We start from the raw sequence: 21,027 nt of genomic DNA on the forward strand, positions 1-21,027 counted from the left end.
CCAAGGACCGTGACTACTCGTATATACCGAGGATATAACTGCAGCTCTTTACTGGCAGTATATACGAGTAAATCTAAGACTTGAAATTATAAGCAAAAATGCTATCCAGATGATGAATTCGAATGTAGTTGATATGATTTTAAAAACTCTGGTTGAGAACTGATGAGTTGATTTGGATTCTGATTGAAAAATGATGATTCCTGAGTTTTGGTTCAAAGGCGATAAGCTGAGCAAAACCACAATGAGGATGAATGGGACGAGTTCCTGTGATGATGTTCGTAACTGGAATGATGATAATGACTTTAGCAAATCACTATGAGATTAGTGGATTGTGCTGAATGACTGCTACTGTTAACACTTGACCCAGTGGATCAAGTTAAGGGATGTCAAATTAAAAATCTGTATAGTTGAAATTCCCATGAAGGACTGTTCAGATGGAAATTTCGGTCTAATGAACCATTATTGTGATAAGGATTTGAATGATATGATTTGAGTGAAGTGTTATCTGATGATGAGTTCTATATAAGGGATCTTTTTCCCAAGATTATGTTGGGTTCACCCCAGACTACTATATGGACCCCAGAATCAATTGGATCTTAAGGGAAAGAGTTGTCCCTCTAGTTTGCGAGATGACATCTCGCGTTTTTTTAAGTGGGGTGGGATGTAAGATTCCTCCCTCCAAATTTTGAGGTGTGTAGGTGTAAGAACCTCCCCTTCTGATCTTATAATTATTCCCCTCTCTGAAATAAAAGAAAGATCCTGTTTTACCCTATTTTGGCTTGGAGAGAGAAAATGTCTAGAGAGAGGTAATTCAAACTTGAGATATTTTTGGATATAAAAATCCTCCTAGTGTCTAAAATGGTTTCCCCTGAAACAGAAATTCAAAAAGAACTTTCCAATGTGCAATTGAAATTAATTGAAAATAAGTAAAAAGGACCTTAGCCTAGGGGTCCAGATTTTCAAGATCCAATTAAGGTTCTTATGGACCAATAAGATTAATCCAAATGTAGGGAGGAGATAAATTGAAGAATAAAAGAAAAACTCCCAAAAATGAGTAAATGCTCACATAAGATGAAGAGTTGACTGAGTACAAGGTTTATTAGTTAAAAATTAAGAGATATTTAGAGAAAATGATGCATTTTTAACACCTGTGTGGGGATCTCCCATCATGAAGGAGGCATCTATTTCACATGTGTGGAGGAGTTTTAAACTAAAAAATAATGAGATATTTTCATCTCTTCTCTCTCCAATTTCAACTAGATCCAAAAAGTAAGCTAAACTGACCCAAAAATGGTCAAAAATTGACCAAACTGATCTGGAAAATTCTAGAATCAGTTTGCCTGGTTAGAGGCTCACTTTTTCCTATAAATAGAAGCCTCCTCCCTTTTTGTAAAAGCTTAATGGTGTTTATGCACTGTTTCTCTACTCCTATACCCAGAGCCATTTACATTGAATTTTTTTGATAATTCAATTGTTTTTGGCTTAATCCTCTCCAAAGTAATTGGTGGCCACTCTTGCTTCAAACAAGAGTAAAAACCCTAAATCCCTCAAGCCAAAGGAAAGCTTATAACTCCATGTAAGCTAAAATTTTCTTACTTTTTAATTTTAAATCTATGGTTTTCTTGATTTTCTTGTTTCATAGTTGATTAAAGTAAATTCTAATGATATGCCTTGATGAAAAGGCCACCTCCTTCTCTTCTTTACAATTCAACTCTTCTTTATCCTAGAATGATTAACAAAAAGATTAATTAAACTTTTATTATTATTTACTCTCTTGAAAATTGAAAATTGTGTAGATTAGAGTCCTTTACATCTTGGGGTTAATTTAAGTTGAAAATAGAATGATAAAAATGAGAAATGGTCAGCCATACAAAGGAGGTTATGGCAAAAAAATTTAGAATTTTATGGAAAAGAAAGTTTATTTTTATGTTATTCTAAAAGAGTAATTTCCACCATTTGTCCATTCTAAAAGAAATATTCTAATTACTCCATGTACATATTCACCTATTAATATGCATGGATATCACTGATATTAATTATTAAAATTAATTTCTATGCATAGAAAGATGCATGATGGAAATTTTTATTATAAAAGTGTTGTTTTCATTGAATTTAATTTCTATGCATAGAAAGATGCATGATGAAAATTTTTTTATTATAAAAGTGTTGTTTTCATTGTATTTAATTTCTATGCATAGAAAGATGCATAAAGGAAATTTTTTTATTATAAAAGTGTTGTTTTCATTGAATTTATTTCTATGCATAGAAAGATGCATAATGGAAATTTTTATTATAAAAGTGTTGTTTTCATTGAATTTAATTTCTATGCATAGAAAGATGCATAATGGAAAGTTTTTTATAAAAGTGTTATTTTCATTGAATTTAATTTCTATGCATAGAAAGATGCATAATGAAATTTTTTATTATTATAAAGTGTTGTTTTCATTGAATTTGATTTTATGCATAGAAAGATGCATAAAGGATTTATTTTTATTTCAAAAGTGTTATTCTCATTAAAATTGATTTTATGCAAAGAAAGATGCATAAAGGATTTATTTTTATTTCAAAAGTGTTATTCTCATTAAAATTGATATTATGCATAGAAAGATGCATAAAGGATTTATTTTTATTTCAAAAGTGTTATTCTCATTAAAGTTGATTTCTATGCATAAATAGATACATAAAAGGATTTTTATAAAAGCGTTATTTCCACTAAAGTTGATTTTTATGCATAAATAGATGCGTAAAGAATCTTTATATCAAAATTAGAATTCTCTTAAATTCTATAAATAGATGTGATCTGAATCAGATGGATGTGAATGAATGGATGGATAGATGTGATGTGAATAGAGGTGATGAGATATGAGGTAAATAGATGTGATGAGATGTGATGTGAATCAGATGGATGGATAGATGTGATGTGAATAGAGGTGATGAGATATGAGGTAAATAGATGTGATGAGATGTGATGTGAATCAGATGGATGTGAATGAATGGATGGATAGATGTGATGTGAATAGAGGTAATGAGATGTGAGGTAAATAGATGTGATGTGAATCAGATGGATGTGAATGAATGGATGGATAAATGTGATGTGAATAGAGGTAATGAGATGTGAATCAGATGGATGTGAATGAATGGATGGATAAATGTGATGTGAATAGAGGTAATCAGATATGAGGTAAATAGATGTGATGTGAATCAGATGGATGTGAATGAATGGATGGATAGATGTGATGTGAATAGAGGTGATGAGATGTGAGGTAAATAGATGTGATGTGAATCAAATGGATATAAATGAATGGATGGAAGGATGTGATGTGAATAGAGGTAATGAGATGTGAGGTGAATAGATGTGATGTGAATCAGATGCATGTGAATGAATGGATGGATGAATGTGATGTGAATAGAGGTGATGAGATGTGAGGTGAATAGATGTGATGTGAATCAGATAGATGTGAATGAATGGATGAGATGTGATGTGAATCAGATAGATGTGAAGGAATGGATGAGATGTGATGCCATGTGAATCAGGATGCAAATGAATGATATGGGATGTGAATGTGTATGTGAAGAATGGATGTGAATTTATATGTGAAGAATGGATGTGAATGTGTATATGAAGAATGGATGTGAATGAGTATGTGAAAAAATGGATGTGAATGTATGTGATGAAAATGGATGTGAATGTGTATGTGAAGAATGGATGTGGATGTATGTGAAAGAATGGATATAGATGTGTATGTGAAAGAATGTGATGTGATGTGACATGAATATATGTGGATGTGAAGTGATAGATATGAATGTATGGATAGATGTGGGAAGTTGTACATGTGAACAACTGAATGGATGTGGATGAATAAGATGAGATATGTATGAATGAGATATGATGTGGATAGAAGTGATGTGATATAATGTGGATAGAATGTATGTGATGGGATGGTTATGAGAATGTATGTGGTGGATATGAACGAATGAATGTGATGGATATGAATGAATGAATGTGATGTGACGTAAATGGAGATAGATGTGATGTGTGATGTGAACGAATATGATGTGATGAGATGTGGATACGGGTAGATGCGAGTGGATGAGATCTGATGCGAATAAATGAGAATTGATGTGGAACAATATGGAAAGACGAGAGTTCGTCATAGAAACTGTATTTGTGACCTATTTTTAAATGACTGTTTTATGTCAAGAATGCTGGGGAAGCATTTTGACCGTCTTGTGAATGAGGTCGTGGAGACCTAATCTGATAAAGTTGCAATAGCTGACATAGAGTCAATGGAGGATGTCTCGCGTAGCAAGGTCGCGGCCAAGGTCTTGATCAGCCTCGATTCGATTTAAATGGTGAGCTTCCGGTACGGTGGATGAGGGACCAAGGAAGCGGCCTAGGAGTGAAGCACTAGGTGACCTGCGAGATCCTAGAGAGTGCTGACCATACGGTGCTCAGGCTTTAGGTCACTGAAGATACCCACATGTGCATCGTGGAAGATATTGGAACAAGGAGTAAGAGTTGTTTTCTGAATTCGGGCATGGATCTGGTTGATTGACCTTGCTGGTCCTCAACGGATGAGTCCATGGCTCTTTTATATGGATCTGTTGGTTGATCTTGCTGATCTTCAACGGAGATTCCATTTTGATTTTTATAAGTGAAAATATTGCCGGTTACTATGAGCTAGGAACTATCAAAAAGGCCCCTGAGTGGAGAGGTGGTGAGCGTTCTCGTTGCCAATGATGCCATAGATACACCGATGAAGGAAAATTTGGAAATTAGGATTCAACCGGATACTTTGGAGGAATGTGATCAGTGACACCATGGTTTCATTAAATAATTATTTTAAAGACACTTGATTCTGTGAAAAATGCAATTTCATATTGGGTGTGTAAGTGGTGTGACTAGTTTTAAGTTTGCATGAATATCTGGCTAGGGGGCCTGGGAACTCTTTTCCCTGGTACCCGGGACAAAACCTAACCAAATTCTTAAATGGATCCCATCACTACAGCGGTTGGCTAACCCACAGGACTGGATGGGGTTAGGCTGGACTGATGGATCCCTAAAATGAGACTCAATTCTGTTATGGTACGATAGATGAAGTAAATCCCGAATAAAAATTGTTCTATGGAAAAGAATCAATGGTTGTGCCACTCAATGAGGAAAAAAGCGTTGGTCTCTATGCAATCTTTTCCTTGATCTGACTATGGGACTTACGGGTTCGGTCAGATCAGTTCAGTTAGTTAAGGCTTTTGACTACATTAGAGTAAAAATATCCTGGAGGAATCGCTCGTGCTTTCCGGGCGAGGGAAATTTTTTCAAGTTCGATTTTGGAAGAACCGAGGGATTAGTCTCTTGTCCGGATATCCGTGGGTGAGGCCCTGAGTGAGGGACCCTGCCCCACGCAAGAAGTGCTACTTCCGCTAGCAGTAAAAGGTTGTAATTGTGTGATGAAATTCATACAAATTGATATTCAGACTGAAATTCATAAATTAGTAATTGGGTCTTTAGATGGAAGTACCGCAATTGCATGGAATCCCTGACTTGCTTGAGGCCTAGACATGATGGTATTTACCTTATAATTCCAAGGACCATGACTACTTGTTTATACCGAGGGTATAGCTGCAGCTCTTTACTGGCAGTATATACGAGTAAATCTAAGACTTGAAATTATAAGCAAAAATGCTATCCAGATGATGAATTCGAATGTGGTTGATATGATTTTAAAAACTCTGGTTGAGAACTGATGAGTTGATTTGGATTCTGATTGAAAAATGACGATTCCTGAGTTTTGGTTCAAAGGCGATAAGTTGAGCAAAACCACAATGAGGATGAATGGGACGAGTTCCTGTGATGATGTTCGTAACTGGAATGATGATAATGACTTTAGCAAATCACTATGAGATTAGTAGATTGTGCTGACTGATTGCTACTGTTAACACTTGACCCAGTGAATCAAGTTAAGGGATGTCAAATTAAAAATCTGTATAATTGAAATTTCCATGAAGGACTGTTCAGATGGAAATTTTGGTCTAATGAACCATTATTGTGATAAGGATTTGAATGATATGATCTGAGTGAAGTGTTATCTGATGATGAGTTCTATATAAGGGATCTTTTTTCCAATTTTCTGTTGGGTTCACTAGACTATAAGGAACCCCAGAATCAGTTGGATCTTAAGGGAAAGAGTTGTCCTCTAGTTTGCGAGATGAGGACATCTCATGTTTTTTAAGTGGGGTAGGATGTAAGATTCCTCCCTTCAGTGAAATTATAATTATTCCCCTCTCTGAAATGAAAGAAAGATCCTGTTTTACCCTATTTTATCCTGGAGAGAGAAAATGTCTAGAGGGAGGTAATTCAAAATTGAGATATTTTTTGATATAAAAATCCTCCTAGTCTCTAAAATGGTTTCCCCTGAAACAGAAATTCAAAAAGTACTGACCTTAGCCTAAGGGTCCAGATTTTCAGAAATTTTTCAATTATGGTCCAATTAAGGTTTCTATGGACCAATAAGATTAATGCAAATGTAGGGAGGAGATAAATTGAAGAATAAAAGAAAAACCCCCAAAAATGAGTAAATGCTCACATAAGATGAAGAGTTGACTGAGTACAAGGTTTCTCCATTTCGTATTATCTTGAAGCTCACCCACAATGTATCCACCCCTACCACTTTATTACCAATCCCACAAGCCTCTTCCAATCCATCAAGGGGGATGGGAATAGAAACATTTGGATTAAGTTTAGAGAAATCAAGCTCAAGCTGGTAACTCACACCACACCAAGGTGGCATTCTATCGCTGGGTTTCCTGCCTCACTATTTCTCCATCAAATGATCACTCACCCGGAATTAACTAACTTGGAAGTCACAACTTTGCCAAACCCAATAAACCGATCGGATCCTAGGGTTTTCTCTAGGAATGAAGATCTGGTGTGATCAAAATTCGATAGGGATGGGCAATCCAAAAGTGCATTTAAGATAGCAGTCCTCATTGTACTTTCCATGTACAATAAGGGTCTTTACACCACTTTATACTCCCTTAAAAGAGAATATCTTATTTGTACCCTTGACACTCTCCTTTTTCTAGCTCAAGTGTGTGGAAATGAAAAATATTTACCACTACTTGTCTCGCAACTCTGGTCAACAATTTGGACCTCGAAGATCGATGATTTGGATGGTGGATGATTCAAAAATTGATCGATGATTCCTCCAGATAGCAGAAATACATAATTTTTTTAATGTTTTTGGCTTTTTCAGGCTTTTTGAACTTTTTTTAAAAACGTTTTCTAACATTATATCCATGCATAGCAACACCTTAATGCCACGATTATCTACTCAATGCATCTAAAAACAATTACTATAAAGATTAATGGCTAGATTAAGCTACGTTTGGCCAAAAAAAAAAAATACTAATGTACACTAATTACCTAATTAACTTAAGGCTAATGCTCATGATAATGATGAAAACACCAAATGGAGAGATAACCTATCTCAGTCACACTTGGGAGAGCTTGAGATAAAGAATAGATCACATTAACAAAGAATAACAAAAAAGGTTAGTAAGAAAAGCTACTCTAATCTAATCATACAAATCCATTCTCATGCACACAAATCACACACACTAACACTCTAATCCACTCAATACCCTACTCACCAAGATTAATCACACACACTAACACTCTAATCCACACAAATCACACATAGTAATAATCTAATCCACTCAACACCCTTCTCACTAAGATTAATGCTTCCTCGGTAGAGTGATGCCATTTGGCATGCTAAAGAACCTTCTTACCCCCATGCAAGGAATCATAGGATAGTGGAACACCACCACAACCCCATTCGCCACGCCCTATGAGCATCCACAAATTTTTTTACAAGTACAAATTTGAAACCATGTTTAATCAAAATTTTGAAACCATGTTCAATAAAAAATTTTCAACACTTTAAAATAAGCGAGCATAGCATAACATGCACAGTCCACATTGCCTGGCACGATAATGTTAGTTATCTTTTGAAATTAATGTGTTCACTTGTGTTAGAGGACTTAATGAATCTCTCATCAAGTTCTAGCATTTACATTAAATTTGTACATGCTTGTGTATTGTTTTGCAAATTAACAGGCCTAGACCAATTTGTTTCAATGTCATGAGTTGTGATTGTAAGCACACTTTGGTGCTACTTGTACATCTGGGTTCCACTTAATGAAAAATTATCTCTACTAGTTCTATTCCTAAGGGTGTTTACAGACTATGGGCCTGCCCACAAAAAAGGTTGCGAGCTGTGGGCAAACACCTTTTTGATAAACAATTGCTGGGCGACAATACTCTTTACAGACTGCAGGGATGCCCACAGAAAAAGAGTCCTGCAACAACTGAGAGCTGTGGGCAGGCTATTCTACTCTAAACTGGAATGATGGTTGTTGGGGCTCCAATCAACAAACACATCAACGTTGAGGGTGGATAGGCATGGTCACAATCTGTAAAAAAACGTTGAGGGTGCATAGGCATGATCACAATATGTAAAAAAATGTCAAACGGGCAGGTGATTGTGGTGATCTAATTGGTTGGGCAAAACTTTTTCGTGGCCTTCCACCACCCAAGTGTGTAAACACCCTAAGCTCCTTTATATATGTACCAAAATTGAGTTCAGCTTCAGAGAAGGTTCCTTCCTTTGTCTTAACACTCGGGCCTACATGAACCGAATGTATATATTTTCAATGGCAAAAAATAAGGAACGCTAGCGTTCATTTGATTATACCCCGTCAATTGGTTGAAGACATGATGTTCTGTATGAAGATGGCTGTGGCATCGCCCTGTCGTCTCGCTCCGGCAAATACCATGCTTCTGGTTCCTGCACTTGCCAAAATGCAGCTCAGATTCCGTCTAGGTTTGTACTTGCTCGTTTGTGTGTGGTGTTGAGATGGAGAGAGAGAGAGAGAGAGAGAGAGAGAGAGAGAGAGATTGCTTGACGTCTTTGAAAGGCCCAGAGGGTCTCTGAGACCAAAAAGCGTAAAATGTATCCATGATGAATACTGAACCATGGAAAAGATAAACTGAAGCTCCAAAGTCTTGAAGATTTTTTCTTGGTTGGTTGATTTGTGTCGTGTGAAATGCTGTTTTCATTATGTATGTAGCTTGCTAAAGTATCATTCTCAAAGCTTGAAAATACCATTAAAATGGGATATCTCTCTCTGATGGCTGCATTTGCATACATAATGCTCCTCACTCTCCACCTCCTCTCTGCACAATCTGCATACCCTCTCCTCTGAGGGGATCCGTGCTGCTCTGCCAGTCTCGATCTCCAATCGATGTGATGAGACTCTAAGCTGACCAACAGCTACTCGGGAGCCGTGTGGTAAAAAGCCCTCCATGTATCTAGGCCTCTTTTTAAATCCATCATCAGTGATGAAGTGATCTCTGGAGTACAGCATCTTCAGTGGAAGAGGCTGTGTAGGCGATATCCATGTCTCTCGTGTATAGAGCTGCCATAGGTCTTGTCTCAATACTCTGTTCCTCTCACTATGAGAGAGACGGATATGTGGTGCATCCCTGTCATACTGGAATGGTGGTAGATGATCCATGTCTAGGCCATGCTGTGAGAACCAATGTGTGACCTGTGCATACCATGATCCTCTGTCTCCTGCCTCAGCCAGTTGTCTAGATGCCTCAAAAGCTCTGTATGACAATCTGTCCTGTGGCATCTTTCTGAATCTCTCTAGCAGGCATATAGTCTGGAATATGGCCTCTACCATCATAAGAAGCGCAACAAACTCTGCTTGGATAATGTCATGAGGTACCGACGGTTTGTTGCGTATCATGCGTGCCATCATGAGGGCCTGTGGTCTCTCTATGTGTGTCCACCAATGGGTAGCAAGGCCTGGCGCCCATACCGCTGCTCCATACATCAGTGCCGGTGTGACTAATGTGTCAAATAGCCACCCCTTTGTCCGGGGCTCGTGAAAATGCGCCTAGTGGCACTGTCTCTCTAGCATAGCCAATGCTGCATAAACCCGTGTCAATCTAGCTCTGGCTGCTGAACCCATGGTGAAGCGCATGGCTACTGCAGAGAAGGTAACCCCTAGGTACACGTATGATGTCACCACCTCCACCTGGCGTCCTGCGAGAGTGAATGTCAGCTGACTCTTGCCCTGTCTTGATGTATGAAAGACCATAACCTTGGTTTTCCCAAAGTTCACAGTAAGATCCCTCTGTGTGCAGAAATCATCGAGTGCATGTAGATGCTGCTGTAGACCTCCTGGAGACTCAGACACTAATACAATATCATCAGCATAAAGCATAATATGTACTAAGGTACCTGCTAGAACAACTCCATCTCCGCCTCCCCGTGTAATGAAGTCAGCCACCTCATCAATGTATAACCCAAATAGCGTGGGGGAAAGTGGGCATCCTTGCTTCACACCAATGGTGCTAGCAATAGTCTCGGGCATACCTCCTGGGCATCTGACTTGCCCAAAAACCTGCTCATATAATGCATAGATGCCCCGTGTCATATCTGTTGGTATGCCAAGAGACTGCAAGCGCTGAAAGAGCCTCTCTCGTGGTACTGTGTCAAATGCCTTGCGGAAATCCACAAAGCAGCAATAGAGCTTTCTCTTCCTCACTCTGGCCTAATCAATCATACATCTCAAAGTGAATACATGGTCAGTGGTAGAGAAAGCTCTTCTAAAGCCTGCCTGCCCTGATGAGCGTAAACCTGCTCGCTCAGCATATAAGCTAAGCTCTTGCCCCAACACTGCACCATAGAGTTTGGCCAACACGTGGCCAACCATAACTGTCCTGTAGTTACTCGGATCGAGCATATCCTTTGTTTTGTGGATCGGCACAATGGTGTGCATCGTCCACTCCGTGGGCAAACCCTCTGCTAGTGCCCTGTTAAACAGGTGTGCAAGAAAAGGACCCAAAGAATCTATTGTATATATGAGATGCTCACCCTGTAGGCCCATATGGTCGGCGGCCCGTCCATGCTGTAGGCGGCGGATAGCTTCCTTTACCATCGAGTGGGTAAAGAAGCTAGCTGTGGTAGGTCGAGGCTCCGGCTGAGGTATAGGTGGTTGCTGTGGGGCATGGTATAGGCCCTGTGCATATGTGTGCCATGTCTGTGGGTCTGCAATGGGTGTCGGTGTTCGGGGCTCTCTGAAGTGCCGCCATGAGATAGGGCTATCTCTACTCATGAAGAAATGGAAGATGTCTAGCTCCTGTATGTCTACGAAGGCCCGCCTTTTGCGGCGAGTAAGTCTCCTTATCTCTCTTCTTGACTCCTGCTCTGTGATGGCTCCCAAGGCTCTTTGTATACGGAGCCGTGAGTATAGGGCTCTGCACTCGTCATCATACCATTTGTTCTGGGACAGTCCCAGATCTCGCTGGCTCTCCTGAGTGGACATGATTTGGGACGCTCTGTAATGCAGCTGTGTATAGGAGTGATGCCAGCTGGGTTGTAATGGTATCCATAGGTGCCAGGGGATCCATGAGTAGGAGCCCATCCCCTACTCTGCCAGTGTATATGTTTGCCATGTCATGTGTGAAGTAGATGGTAGTGTGTGGCGTCGATATGTGGTGGACTGGTGATACTGGTGATCCGGCTAGTGAAAATGCCAAGTATGTATGATCTGCCCCGATAGGACGAGGTGGGATGGAGAATGAGGTGACAAGCTGTGATGCCTCCAAAGACCCCATAATGTAGTCTACCACCGTGCCTCCGGTCCGTGTATGAACAACATGTGGGAAACATGTCAGCCCTCCTGATCCCGGCCACGGTAGCATCCCGTTATAAATAACGAGACGATGCCTGGCTCCCAACTCTAGTAAGTGGTCCCCATAATGTCCTCTGATGCCCGACTAGCCCCTATCTTCTCTGGATCCACAGGGTGGAGGATCTCCATGTCATCATAGTCATACACCTCACACTGTCTGCTTTGTGTGTGGGCATTGAAGTTACCCGTAAGAAATACCTCCCCTAGTGTAGAATAATGCATAATCTTCTCTGACAGACAAGTGTATGGCGAGGCTCGTCTCCTCCTCCTGTGGCATGTCCTCTGTAATGACATAGGAGGATCCTGATGGAGGAAAGTAACATAGGGCTATGTATATAACCCTGTCCTGTGAGAGCTGTAAGCTGATCCACATGTATCTGGCCTCTGGATCCTGTGCTACCACTCTCAGTCTCCCCTGTAGCTCCCGTCTGAATAGAACTGCTACTCCCCCCGACCCTCTCGAGGTACCCTGGCGTGTGGTCCTCCTGTATGCTGACTCCCACTGGAATCCCTCTACTCAAGGTAGCCCTCTCTCTGGGCTCTGATGTGTCTCTGTCTGAAGTATCATGTCTCTCCTCACCATAACATGCTCCAGTCGTCCAGGCTGCACCCATAGTGAACCATTACAATTCCATACTGCCATGTGTATCTTTGTCAGTGGCTTGGTCTGTGTCCCACAGGCCCCAAACCGCTAATCCATGGGCCGGCCATCAATGATGACCCGACCATCTCGATAGAAGGCCTTCTTGCCTTCTCTCCTCGTGTGTAAGACTTGTGGCATGCAAGCTCTCCTATGCTCTAGTTGCATCCTCGTGAGATCATCATCCAAGAAAATAGGAGCTCCCTCTAAGCCTCGTAGTATGACCCTCTTCCTCATGAAGATGGTGCGTGCCTCCACATCCCGAAACTGTATGATGAGAGCTCTCTTCTTTGTCATGTCTTTCCCGGCCCTCCAAGCTTTGAGGAAGGGGGGGGTCCCTCATGTGAGTATCCAAGTCGTGTGCATAGTGTCCGCCCATCCCCCTTGGGGGTAGAGTCGGCTACCTCGAGAATCCTTGTGACTCTCACATTGAGTCTACGAGCATGTCGCATCCGCTCCTCCTCAATGGTGGTGTTGATGATTTGGAGCCCTTCTTTTTGGGCATCCTCCTTACTTCCTTTTTGATGTTCCTCTTCACCACTTCTACCCAACCCTCCCTTGTTGCCTCCATCTTACCTTCTAGGCTCTTGGTGATTGCCTTGGTGAGTTCCTCTTTGATGGCCTCTTTGTCAACTTCCACAATCTCCCCCTCCTCTCGTGGTGGTCGGTCCCGTAGAGAGATCACCTCCGTTTTGAGGATGTCGATTTCCTCCTTCATAGTGTCCCGTTCCTTCTTCCATCCCTCTTTCTCCTCTTTCTATGCTAAGATGCTTCTTTCTCCTTCTTCCCTCCTTCCTTCTCTTTCTCCCTCTCCTTCTCCCAAGTCTCCTTCTCCCTTTTCCAAGCTTCCTTCTCTTTTTGTAAAGCTTCGATCTCCTTCTCGACTTTGGAAAGTCGGTTGATGATGTTGTTGATGGCGGAGTCCGTCGTCTTCTTGTTTTCTCTGATGGAGATGTTCAGCTTATCCTCCATTTTGACTATCGTCTCTTTGCTTGCACCCTTTATGTTGATGTACCTTGGAGAGATAGAACCCTAACACTTATGTTGCTGCCTTGGAGGCCTGAGCAAGGGCGTGTGGGGAAAGGGTAGCGAACATAACCTGGATTGGCCGGGGCTTCACATGGCGGCAGCAGTAGCACAAGCGGCGACCAAAACGAAGTGACGGGGAGAGAGAGAGAGAGAGGCGACGGGGAGAAATGAAATGAAATGAAATGTAATATTAACGTCTTCAAAAGGCCAAAGTGACCGAAGGTGACGGGAGAGAGAGAGAGAGAGAGAGAGAGAGAGAGAGAGAGAGAGAGAGAGAGAGAGAGAGAGAGAGAGAGAGAGAGAGAGAGAGAGAGAGAGAGAGAGAGAGAGAGATGGGAGGGGATGCGCAGGTGGGAGAGAGAGAGAAAGAAAGAAAGAAAGATTTTATTAACGTCTTCCAAAAGACCGAACTCGGCCTATGAGACAAATGAGAGAGAGAGAGAGAGAGAGGGCAGGGGGGTTGGTAGGAGAGATGGCGGAGGGAGGACTGGCACAGAGAGGGTTGCTCGCGGGAGGGGGGGCAGAGGGGGGCGAGGGGCTGGCGGGAGCGGGCGTAGAGGGGGGCTGGCGCGGCAAAGGGGGTTGCTGGCGGGAGGGGGGGCAGAGGGGTCTCGCACAGAGGGGGGCAGAAATGAAATGAAATGACATGATATATTAACGTCTCTAAGAGGCCATAGTGGCCTATGAGACCAAAACTGAGAGTACATCTGAAGCTGGTGTCTCATCAAAGAGAACAACTAAATGAGACTAAAAAGTACAATAAACTGATTGTCCTACAGTTATAAGAACAGAACTGTAAGACTCTGAGATGATACTGAGTAGAAAATACTGGAAAATACTGAAAAATGTATATCAGGTAGATCCATGTATGCTGATCAGTTGAAGTGTTGCCCTCTCCTTTTAGATCAAGTATCTCCGCCATGGGGTTGTCTAGAATGGAGAGGTCGTAGAAGCGAGGTAGGCGCCTCCGATGCCGAGCAATAATGGCTCTGATCTGGCGATGGTAAGGATGCCGTGGTCGGGATCCTGGTGGGCGTGGCCGACGAGCACGACATAAGATAACTGCTCTATCAGTGGTGACTCCCTGGGAGCGTGGTCGGTGCCCTGATGGCCCAATGGAGGAGGTATCAGGAGGTGTGTGGATTGGGTTGCTGGTGCTGGTGCCGAAGAAATCTGTCAGGGTCCTCTGTCTAGGTACATCATGGCTCGGCCTCTTGTCTGCCAAGAGGGTCTCTCTGTGTCTCTTGAGCTCAAGTAGAAACAATCCAAGGCATCTCTGACTCCATGACCCTGCGTAATGGCCCAAAACCCTCTTGGAAGAGGCAGTGATATCTCCCTCGGATCTCATAATAGACTGTACATTGGCAAATCTCCTGGTAGCATAGCTGACAAATGCGGTCATCCACGATCTGATGCACATATCGCCTTGTCTCAATCCGCAGCTGGTATGATGAGGTCCGGATCTGTCCAATGCACAACGTATCCCATGTGATAGGTGTACATCCATGTATGTTGGGCAGGTGATAAAATCATCCGGTGAGAGGTGTAGAAAATGGCTCTTGTAATGAGCCATTTTCGTGCCCAAGGGCTCAAGGGGGCTAGTCCATGTTCTTTTTGTGTCCACTCTGATGATATCCATCCTGATCATGCGGATTTACTCTGAGTGGGTAAAATCCAAAAAATGGACAATCCAGACTGTACTGAAAGGGTGGTAGTGCCTCTATACGCAAACCATGTAGGTCAAACCATGATCTCATCTGAGTGTACCAACAATGAGTATCTCCATCCTCTGCCAACTGTATGGATGAGGTCAATGCCAATCGGGAGTACCTCTGCTAAGGAAGCTCCCATAGCCGCTGTAAAAAGGTAACTGCCTGCGGGAGTACCTCTGCTAAGGAAGCTCCCATAGCCGCTGTAAAAAGGTAACTGCCTGCGGGAGTACCTCTGCTAAGGAAGCTCCCATAGCCGCTGTAAAAAGGTAACTGCCTGGGATAGGGCCTCGGTTACTACTGGTGGGGCACCCAGCTCAGCCCGAACAATCTCGTGTGGTACTGATGATTTGCTCCGAATCATGCGAGCAATCATCATAATTAGTGGTCTCTCCATTTGCCTCCATCCCTCATCTGTTCCTCTCTGAGATCTGTGATGTATACTGGGCCCCCAAATTGGAGCTCCGTATAGGAGGGTCGGTGTGACAAGCGTATCAAATAGCCCGGTACTCCGATTACTACACCTGAGGATGGCATACTTATGCTAGAGAGCTATATGATGCACCAGGACAGCCCCCCACCCCCCCTCCACTGGGAGCTAGACCGCCTAGTAGCACCTTTTTTACTATGCGGATGGTGGTAGATGCGATAGACAGGTTACAGAATGGAAAGGCACAGGATCATGATGGGCTAGTTGGAGAGCACTTCTCATATGCACGAGACACTTTGGCTCCGCTCATCGTACATGTGTTTAATCGTGCCATTTGTGAGGGTTTCTCGGCAAGCTGGACAGAGCATATCATTGTACCACTCTTTAAGGGTGGGGACCCCATGGTACAGGCAACTACACGACGATCATGATTGGTCATTACTTGGCCAAATTATATGGCTCTATATTGGAGTCGGAGCTGAGCCGATGGGCAGAGAGACATGGTCATCGAGCGCATGGACAAGCTAGCTTCAGGAGAGGATTTACTACCTTGGATCACATACTGACACTTCGGGCACTTATTGAAGAAGGCAGGGCACAGAAGAGAAGGATATACTGCTGCTTTGTGGACTTCCGCAAAGCCTTCGATACCGCACCACGCGCCAGGCTTATGCACAGATTGCATGACATTGAGGTACCTGAGGATATGCAGTGGGGGATATATGCTTTGTATGAGTCTGTATGACTATCTGATAGGGTGACGAGCATGATAGGGGTGAAGCACGGATGCCCACTATCGCCCACCCTCTTTGGACTGTACATTGATGCGGTCTCTGATTATGTAGACAGATTGGGAGGCCCAGGGGCATGCCTGGCAGGGGTGTTGATACCCATCTTGTTATATGCTGATGATATTGTTCTAATCTCAAACTCTCCGGAAGGATTACAGAGATAGCTGGAATTTGGATGCATTACAGGCTTTCTGTGCGGATAGAGATCTGACAGTGAACCTTGGGAAAACCAAGGTTATGGTGTTTAACACCACACAGGCATGGGTGACGAGATCAGAGCCTCAGTTCACTTTTCGAGGGGAGCCGATAGAGTACGTTAGGTCATATGTCTACTTGGGAGTTACTTTCACAGGACCGCGTTTCTCCCTGAAGGAGGCAACAGCAGCTAGATTAGCTCGAGGGCATGCAGCCTTGGGGGCACTTGAGAGGTAGTGTGCACACATACAGTCTCATCCTGTGCTGATCTCTGCAACCCTACATCCTCTGTCATGATCTCCCGGTACATAGCCTCTTGAGTATCATACAACTCTGTCTGCTCTGTGCCTGTACGTGCATTAAATTCTCCCAATAGTAATATGTCTCCCATGTTGGCAAACCTCATGATATCATCATATAGTTGGTATATAGGGTGACTCTCCTAATGGTGCAAACCTGGAGTGGGTTGGGGGAAAGTAGCATACCGCCACATATAGCTCGCGGAGCCCCCCTCTGCATATTCGGACCCACATGTACCTCGCATCTGCATCTTTATGTACCACATGTATTTTGTCACGAAGCTCCTCTCTGTCAAGTATTGCCACTCCTCCAGATCCTCTGGTACCTCCCACTGTGCGTGGCTGAGGGCGGAAAACTGATTCCCATCTATAACCCCGGACGTCAAGAATCCTCTTGTTTGTGCACTGATGGGTCTCCGTATACATAGCAATATCACTGTGTCTGAAAGTATCCTCAAAGTATCCTGCATCTGTTCTAAGGGCTCCGTTGCAATGCCACACCGTGATACGCAAGGAATCATAGGCCGCGCACCGTCAAGCGGGGCTTCTCTCCGTAATGATGACTCGGCCATCTCTGTATACCGCCAGAGAAAGAAAGAAAGAAAGAAAGCTGTATTAACGTCTACTAGAGGCCGAACTCGACCTATGAGACAAATCAATGTACAACTGTCAATGTCTTCTGGATGTCCAGAAAAAAAAAGGACAAAATGAACATGAATTAAAGTATGAAAGTACTGAGCTAGTGGGGGGGTGTGATGGATGGAGCACTACTGCCAGAGGCTCAGTATGCAACCTATATGCGTAGGGTATACAAGAATGCAATGCAGATCTGTCTAGCTCCAACCAGTACCATAATGGGGGTGTAATATGTGATACATAGGCGATGGCGAGGGAAAAAGAGAGAGAGAGAGAGACCCAAGGGTCTATGAGACCAAAAGTAATGCATGTGATCTCTGGGTAATTACATGCCAACAAAACCATGAAAGGAAGAAGACGAGCTACTCAACGATTAGGACCCACGTACTACATGGGCATTGCATGCTCAATGTGGCCACGAGAGAGAGAGTTGTATTAACGTCTACAAAAGACTCCAAAGGTTCTATGAGATGTTAAAAATGTGCTACAATAGTTTCATGAAGGAACTGATTCATGGAAAATAAAAGAATAAACTAACTAGCTAGCTGTACAATGGTAATCACGTGAGAGAGAATATGAATTTATCAATGTGAGTTGTTTTGGACAGGGTCCATGACTTGTGAGTCAAGTGAAGTCAACAAGATTGGATTGGCAGAAACTCTCAAAAGCACATTAGTAGCAAAGGATGTGGAAAGATCTAATTTGGCATATGATGAAGCATTCATAAAGGAGGAGCCATTGAAGCAAGTATGGTCTATCAAATCACTTGTGCTTTTTAAGGTTTATTGAAGTTTGATTGAAGTTGAATGTGTCTTTAATATGAGTAGAACTCTCAGGTCTTTTTTTTAGTGAATTGTTCTGTAGGCTGTTTGTTTCAGAAATCAGTGATCCTTTTTTTAAATGATTTGCATGGGTTTTGTCTCGCTTGTCTAAGGCTCTAGTTATGAGGAGAGACCAAGTTTGAGATCATAGATTGGATAAATCTGTGGAGATATCTAATGATAGATGCATGGTTGCATTCTGTACTCGTACTCAACCTCATGTTCTGTACAGTACATTGTGTACCGTACAAGCATTCCGTACGCTGTCCAAAATGTACAAAATTATATATTAATTTTGAAGTTCTTGTTTGTCCTAGACCTTTTTAGGCGGCCTCTATTCCTCATCCATGCATCCCGTATGCTTTCCCATACTGCCTGCATGCATTATGTCTACACAATTGTTTTGAATTTACCATATTTCTACTTGTATTCAAACTAGAAAAAATGTGACTAACCACCTTGGGTAGATGATGGTGCTGGATGTGCACTCCTAGGACCAGCGGGAGAAGTGGATATAAGTGAGGGCTTGGCACATAGGAGAGATCTAGCTGGCCAGATTGCTTCTGGTTGACCAACATAAATGGCTAGTGAGGCTGCCAGGTAGGCCAGCATCATGTTAAAAAATGCAGGGAACATAGAGGTCCTATATACAGGCTCACCGCCTCCTCACTTCATACATGTCTCAAACCTCAAATGTGTGATACAAGAACCATCCATGCTCAATGCTATTAGAGGGGCTTATTTTACAAGTGCAAGTGATTTAAGTGTGGCTTTCATTGGCATAGCGGGTGGCATTTTCATGGACAAAGCATCAAACAGCTGGCTTCTTTAGTGAGGGCTATTCATTTTACCTTTTGGTTGTCATGATTTTTAATCTTCCAGCACATGTTTCTTAAACACTTGATGTGGTCTTGCTTTTACGATCTACTTATCATGTTATTTAAAGTGGTCTCTTTGGACCCTCATGTATCAATAAGGGCTTTGTTAAAGTGAATGTAGTATGAGTATCATATGCAGGCACAGTAAAGATGGAACCTATTTTGCCTCCTGAAACTTCTTTGACGTAATATGGCAATAATTAGATGATTAAGTTTATACTAAAGTTAAAATTTCATTGACCCCATTTAAGTGCATGAAGTGAAAGGTAAAAGCATGTAGCACATCATTGGATGTCCTTTCTAAAGTCAACAGCTCATAACTTGCCATCTTTCTATGGTGGTGTTTTGAGATCACTTTGTTCTTTGATTAAGCTTTTTGATTGGTGACAGGACCCAGTCAAAGTTCCACCAAAAGAACTAGGCGCTTTCCAACACATGCCCATGGTGCTTTGCTCAAGTGAACTCCTTGGATCTGCATTGAGGAAGGCCAGGAATGTGGGACCCACAAGAGGTAAAATTATTAGCTTGTTTGACTTCTTTTGTTAAAATTTGAGACATATGGGTGTCAGGGTTCAAATTAACATCCCCTTCTGGGCAGTGTGTTGTGATGGTGGCTTGGGCAAGCTTTTTTTATTTTTAAACTATGCGAAAATGATGATACTATTAAGTGTGAACATATAGAGGTGTCATGGATGGAAATTCTAATGTAAAGTTTGGACTTGTGTCAGGCATAGCGAATATTGCAAAGCGGGAACGGAATAGAGGTGCCAAGCAGCTAGATGCTTTGACCAAGGCAAGTGATAAATAGTTATTTGCTTTGCATCTCGTTTTTGAGTTTAGGGGCTTTACAAACTTTTTCCCATTCCCACCATTGGATAGGCAGGGGCTGGGTGGGGAAAGATCCCATGCCCATTTGAGATGAGCGGGTGAGATTTTACCTTTTTCTGGGAGCGCATGATGTGTGCAAAGCCTTTCATATCAGCTGTGCTAACTTATGGAAACTGTATGTAGGAGCTTGCGCTTCCCTTGAGGGTGTACATCGAGAAGTTTCCACGAAAGCACCACCTGCATGCATATGAGTACTCTCTCATTGACCTGACGTTTGGAACCGGCAAGTATGAGGAGGTATAAATGTGTGAATGGAAAGATCTTTAGAAGCTAGAATAACATCAACGACAAACTTATGACATTTTGGGGTAAACAGGTCTTGGAAAGTGTGAATACGTTTCGAAAAAAAATCCTTGATGTGGGGAAAAATTATGCGTCTCTATGTGCCAAGGTATGACTTCAAAGCCTACGCAAGAGAGCGTTGTTGCTGAAGCTGTATGTTCTTTATTCTGGTTATTCATTATATTCTTCAGTACAAGGGTGCACTTACATAGGCAAGGTTAAACATTTGGACCATTGGTACACTGTTTGTATACAAGTGTGCAATTTGTGAAGGTGATCTGAAAGTCAAAGAGCTTACCCCTGCTTGCTTCCATGGGTGGCACGGGGATTGAATACATCAGGGCAGTGACTTTGAATTTAAACCAATTTCCATGCTTGCTTTTGGGATCATGTATGTGGTCCTATGAGAACACCGTCACTTGGAAAGCTTATGTACTTTGTAACGTTCATCGATGATTACTCCAAATTTGCTTGGTTATACCCTTTCAAAGCAAAATCAGAGGTTTTTATGCGTTTTCAGCATTATGTTGCAAGGGATGGAAAGTTGCAAAGTGCAAACCCTCCGTACAGATCGAAGGGGGGGGGGGGGGGGGGAGGGGGGGGGGTGTAGTAAATGTCTGATGCTTTCAAAGCATACTTGGCTGAAAAAGGCATTAAGCA

General features: G+C 42.4%; 1 protein-coding gene and 1 pseudogene across 1 annotated transcript in view; one reads left to right on the forward strand and one right to left on the reverse strand.

Moving 5' to 3' along the window:
* Positions 1 to 8,651: 8,651 nt before the first annotated feature.
* Positions 8,652 to 21,027, forward strand: part of PDE318 (P-loop containing nucleoside triphosphate hydrolases superfamily protein) — a 120,064-nt gene continuing 107,688 nt past the window's right edge. Inside the window, exons 1-6 of the mRNA XM_086812774.1 lie at positions 8,652 to 8,885; positions 18,106 to 18,245; positions 19,588 to 19,708; positions 19,926 to 19,990; positions 20,209 to 20,322; positions 20,402 to 20,476. Of these exons, the coding sequence (XP_086668900.1) occupies positions 8,777 to 8,885; positions 18,106 to 18,245; positions 19,588 to 19,708; positions 19,926 to 19,990; positions 20,209 to 20,322; positions 20,402 to 20,476 (624 nt within the window). The 5' untranslated portion in view covers positions 8,652 to 8,776. The remainder of the gene's footprint in view (positions 8,886 to 18,105; positions 18,246 to 19,587; positions 19,709 to 19,925; positions 19,991 to 20,208; positions 20,323 to 20,401; positions 20,477 to 21,027) is intronic.
* On the reverse strand, positions 11,961 to 16,969 carry LOC147629516 (uncharacterized; annotated as a pseudogene).

This window comes from Cibotium barometz, chromosome 18 (assembly GCF_041138505.1).
Source record: "Cibotium barometz isolate CiBa-2024 chromosome 18, ASM4113850v1, whole genome shotgun sequence".
NCBI lineage: Eukaryota > Viridiplantae > Streptophyta > Polypodiopsida > Cyatheales > Cibotiaceae > Cibotium > Cibotium barometz.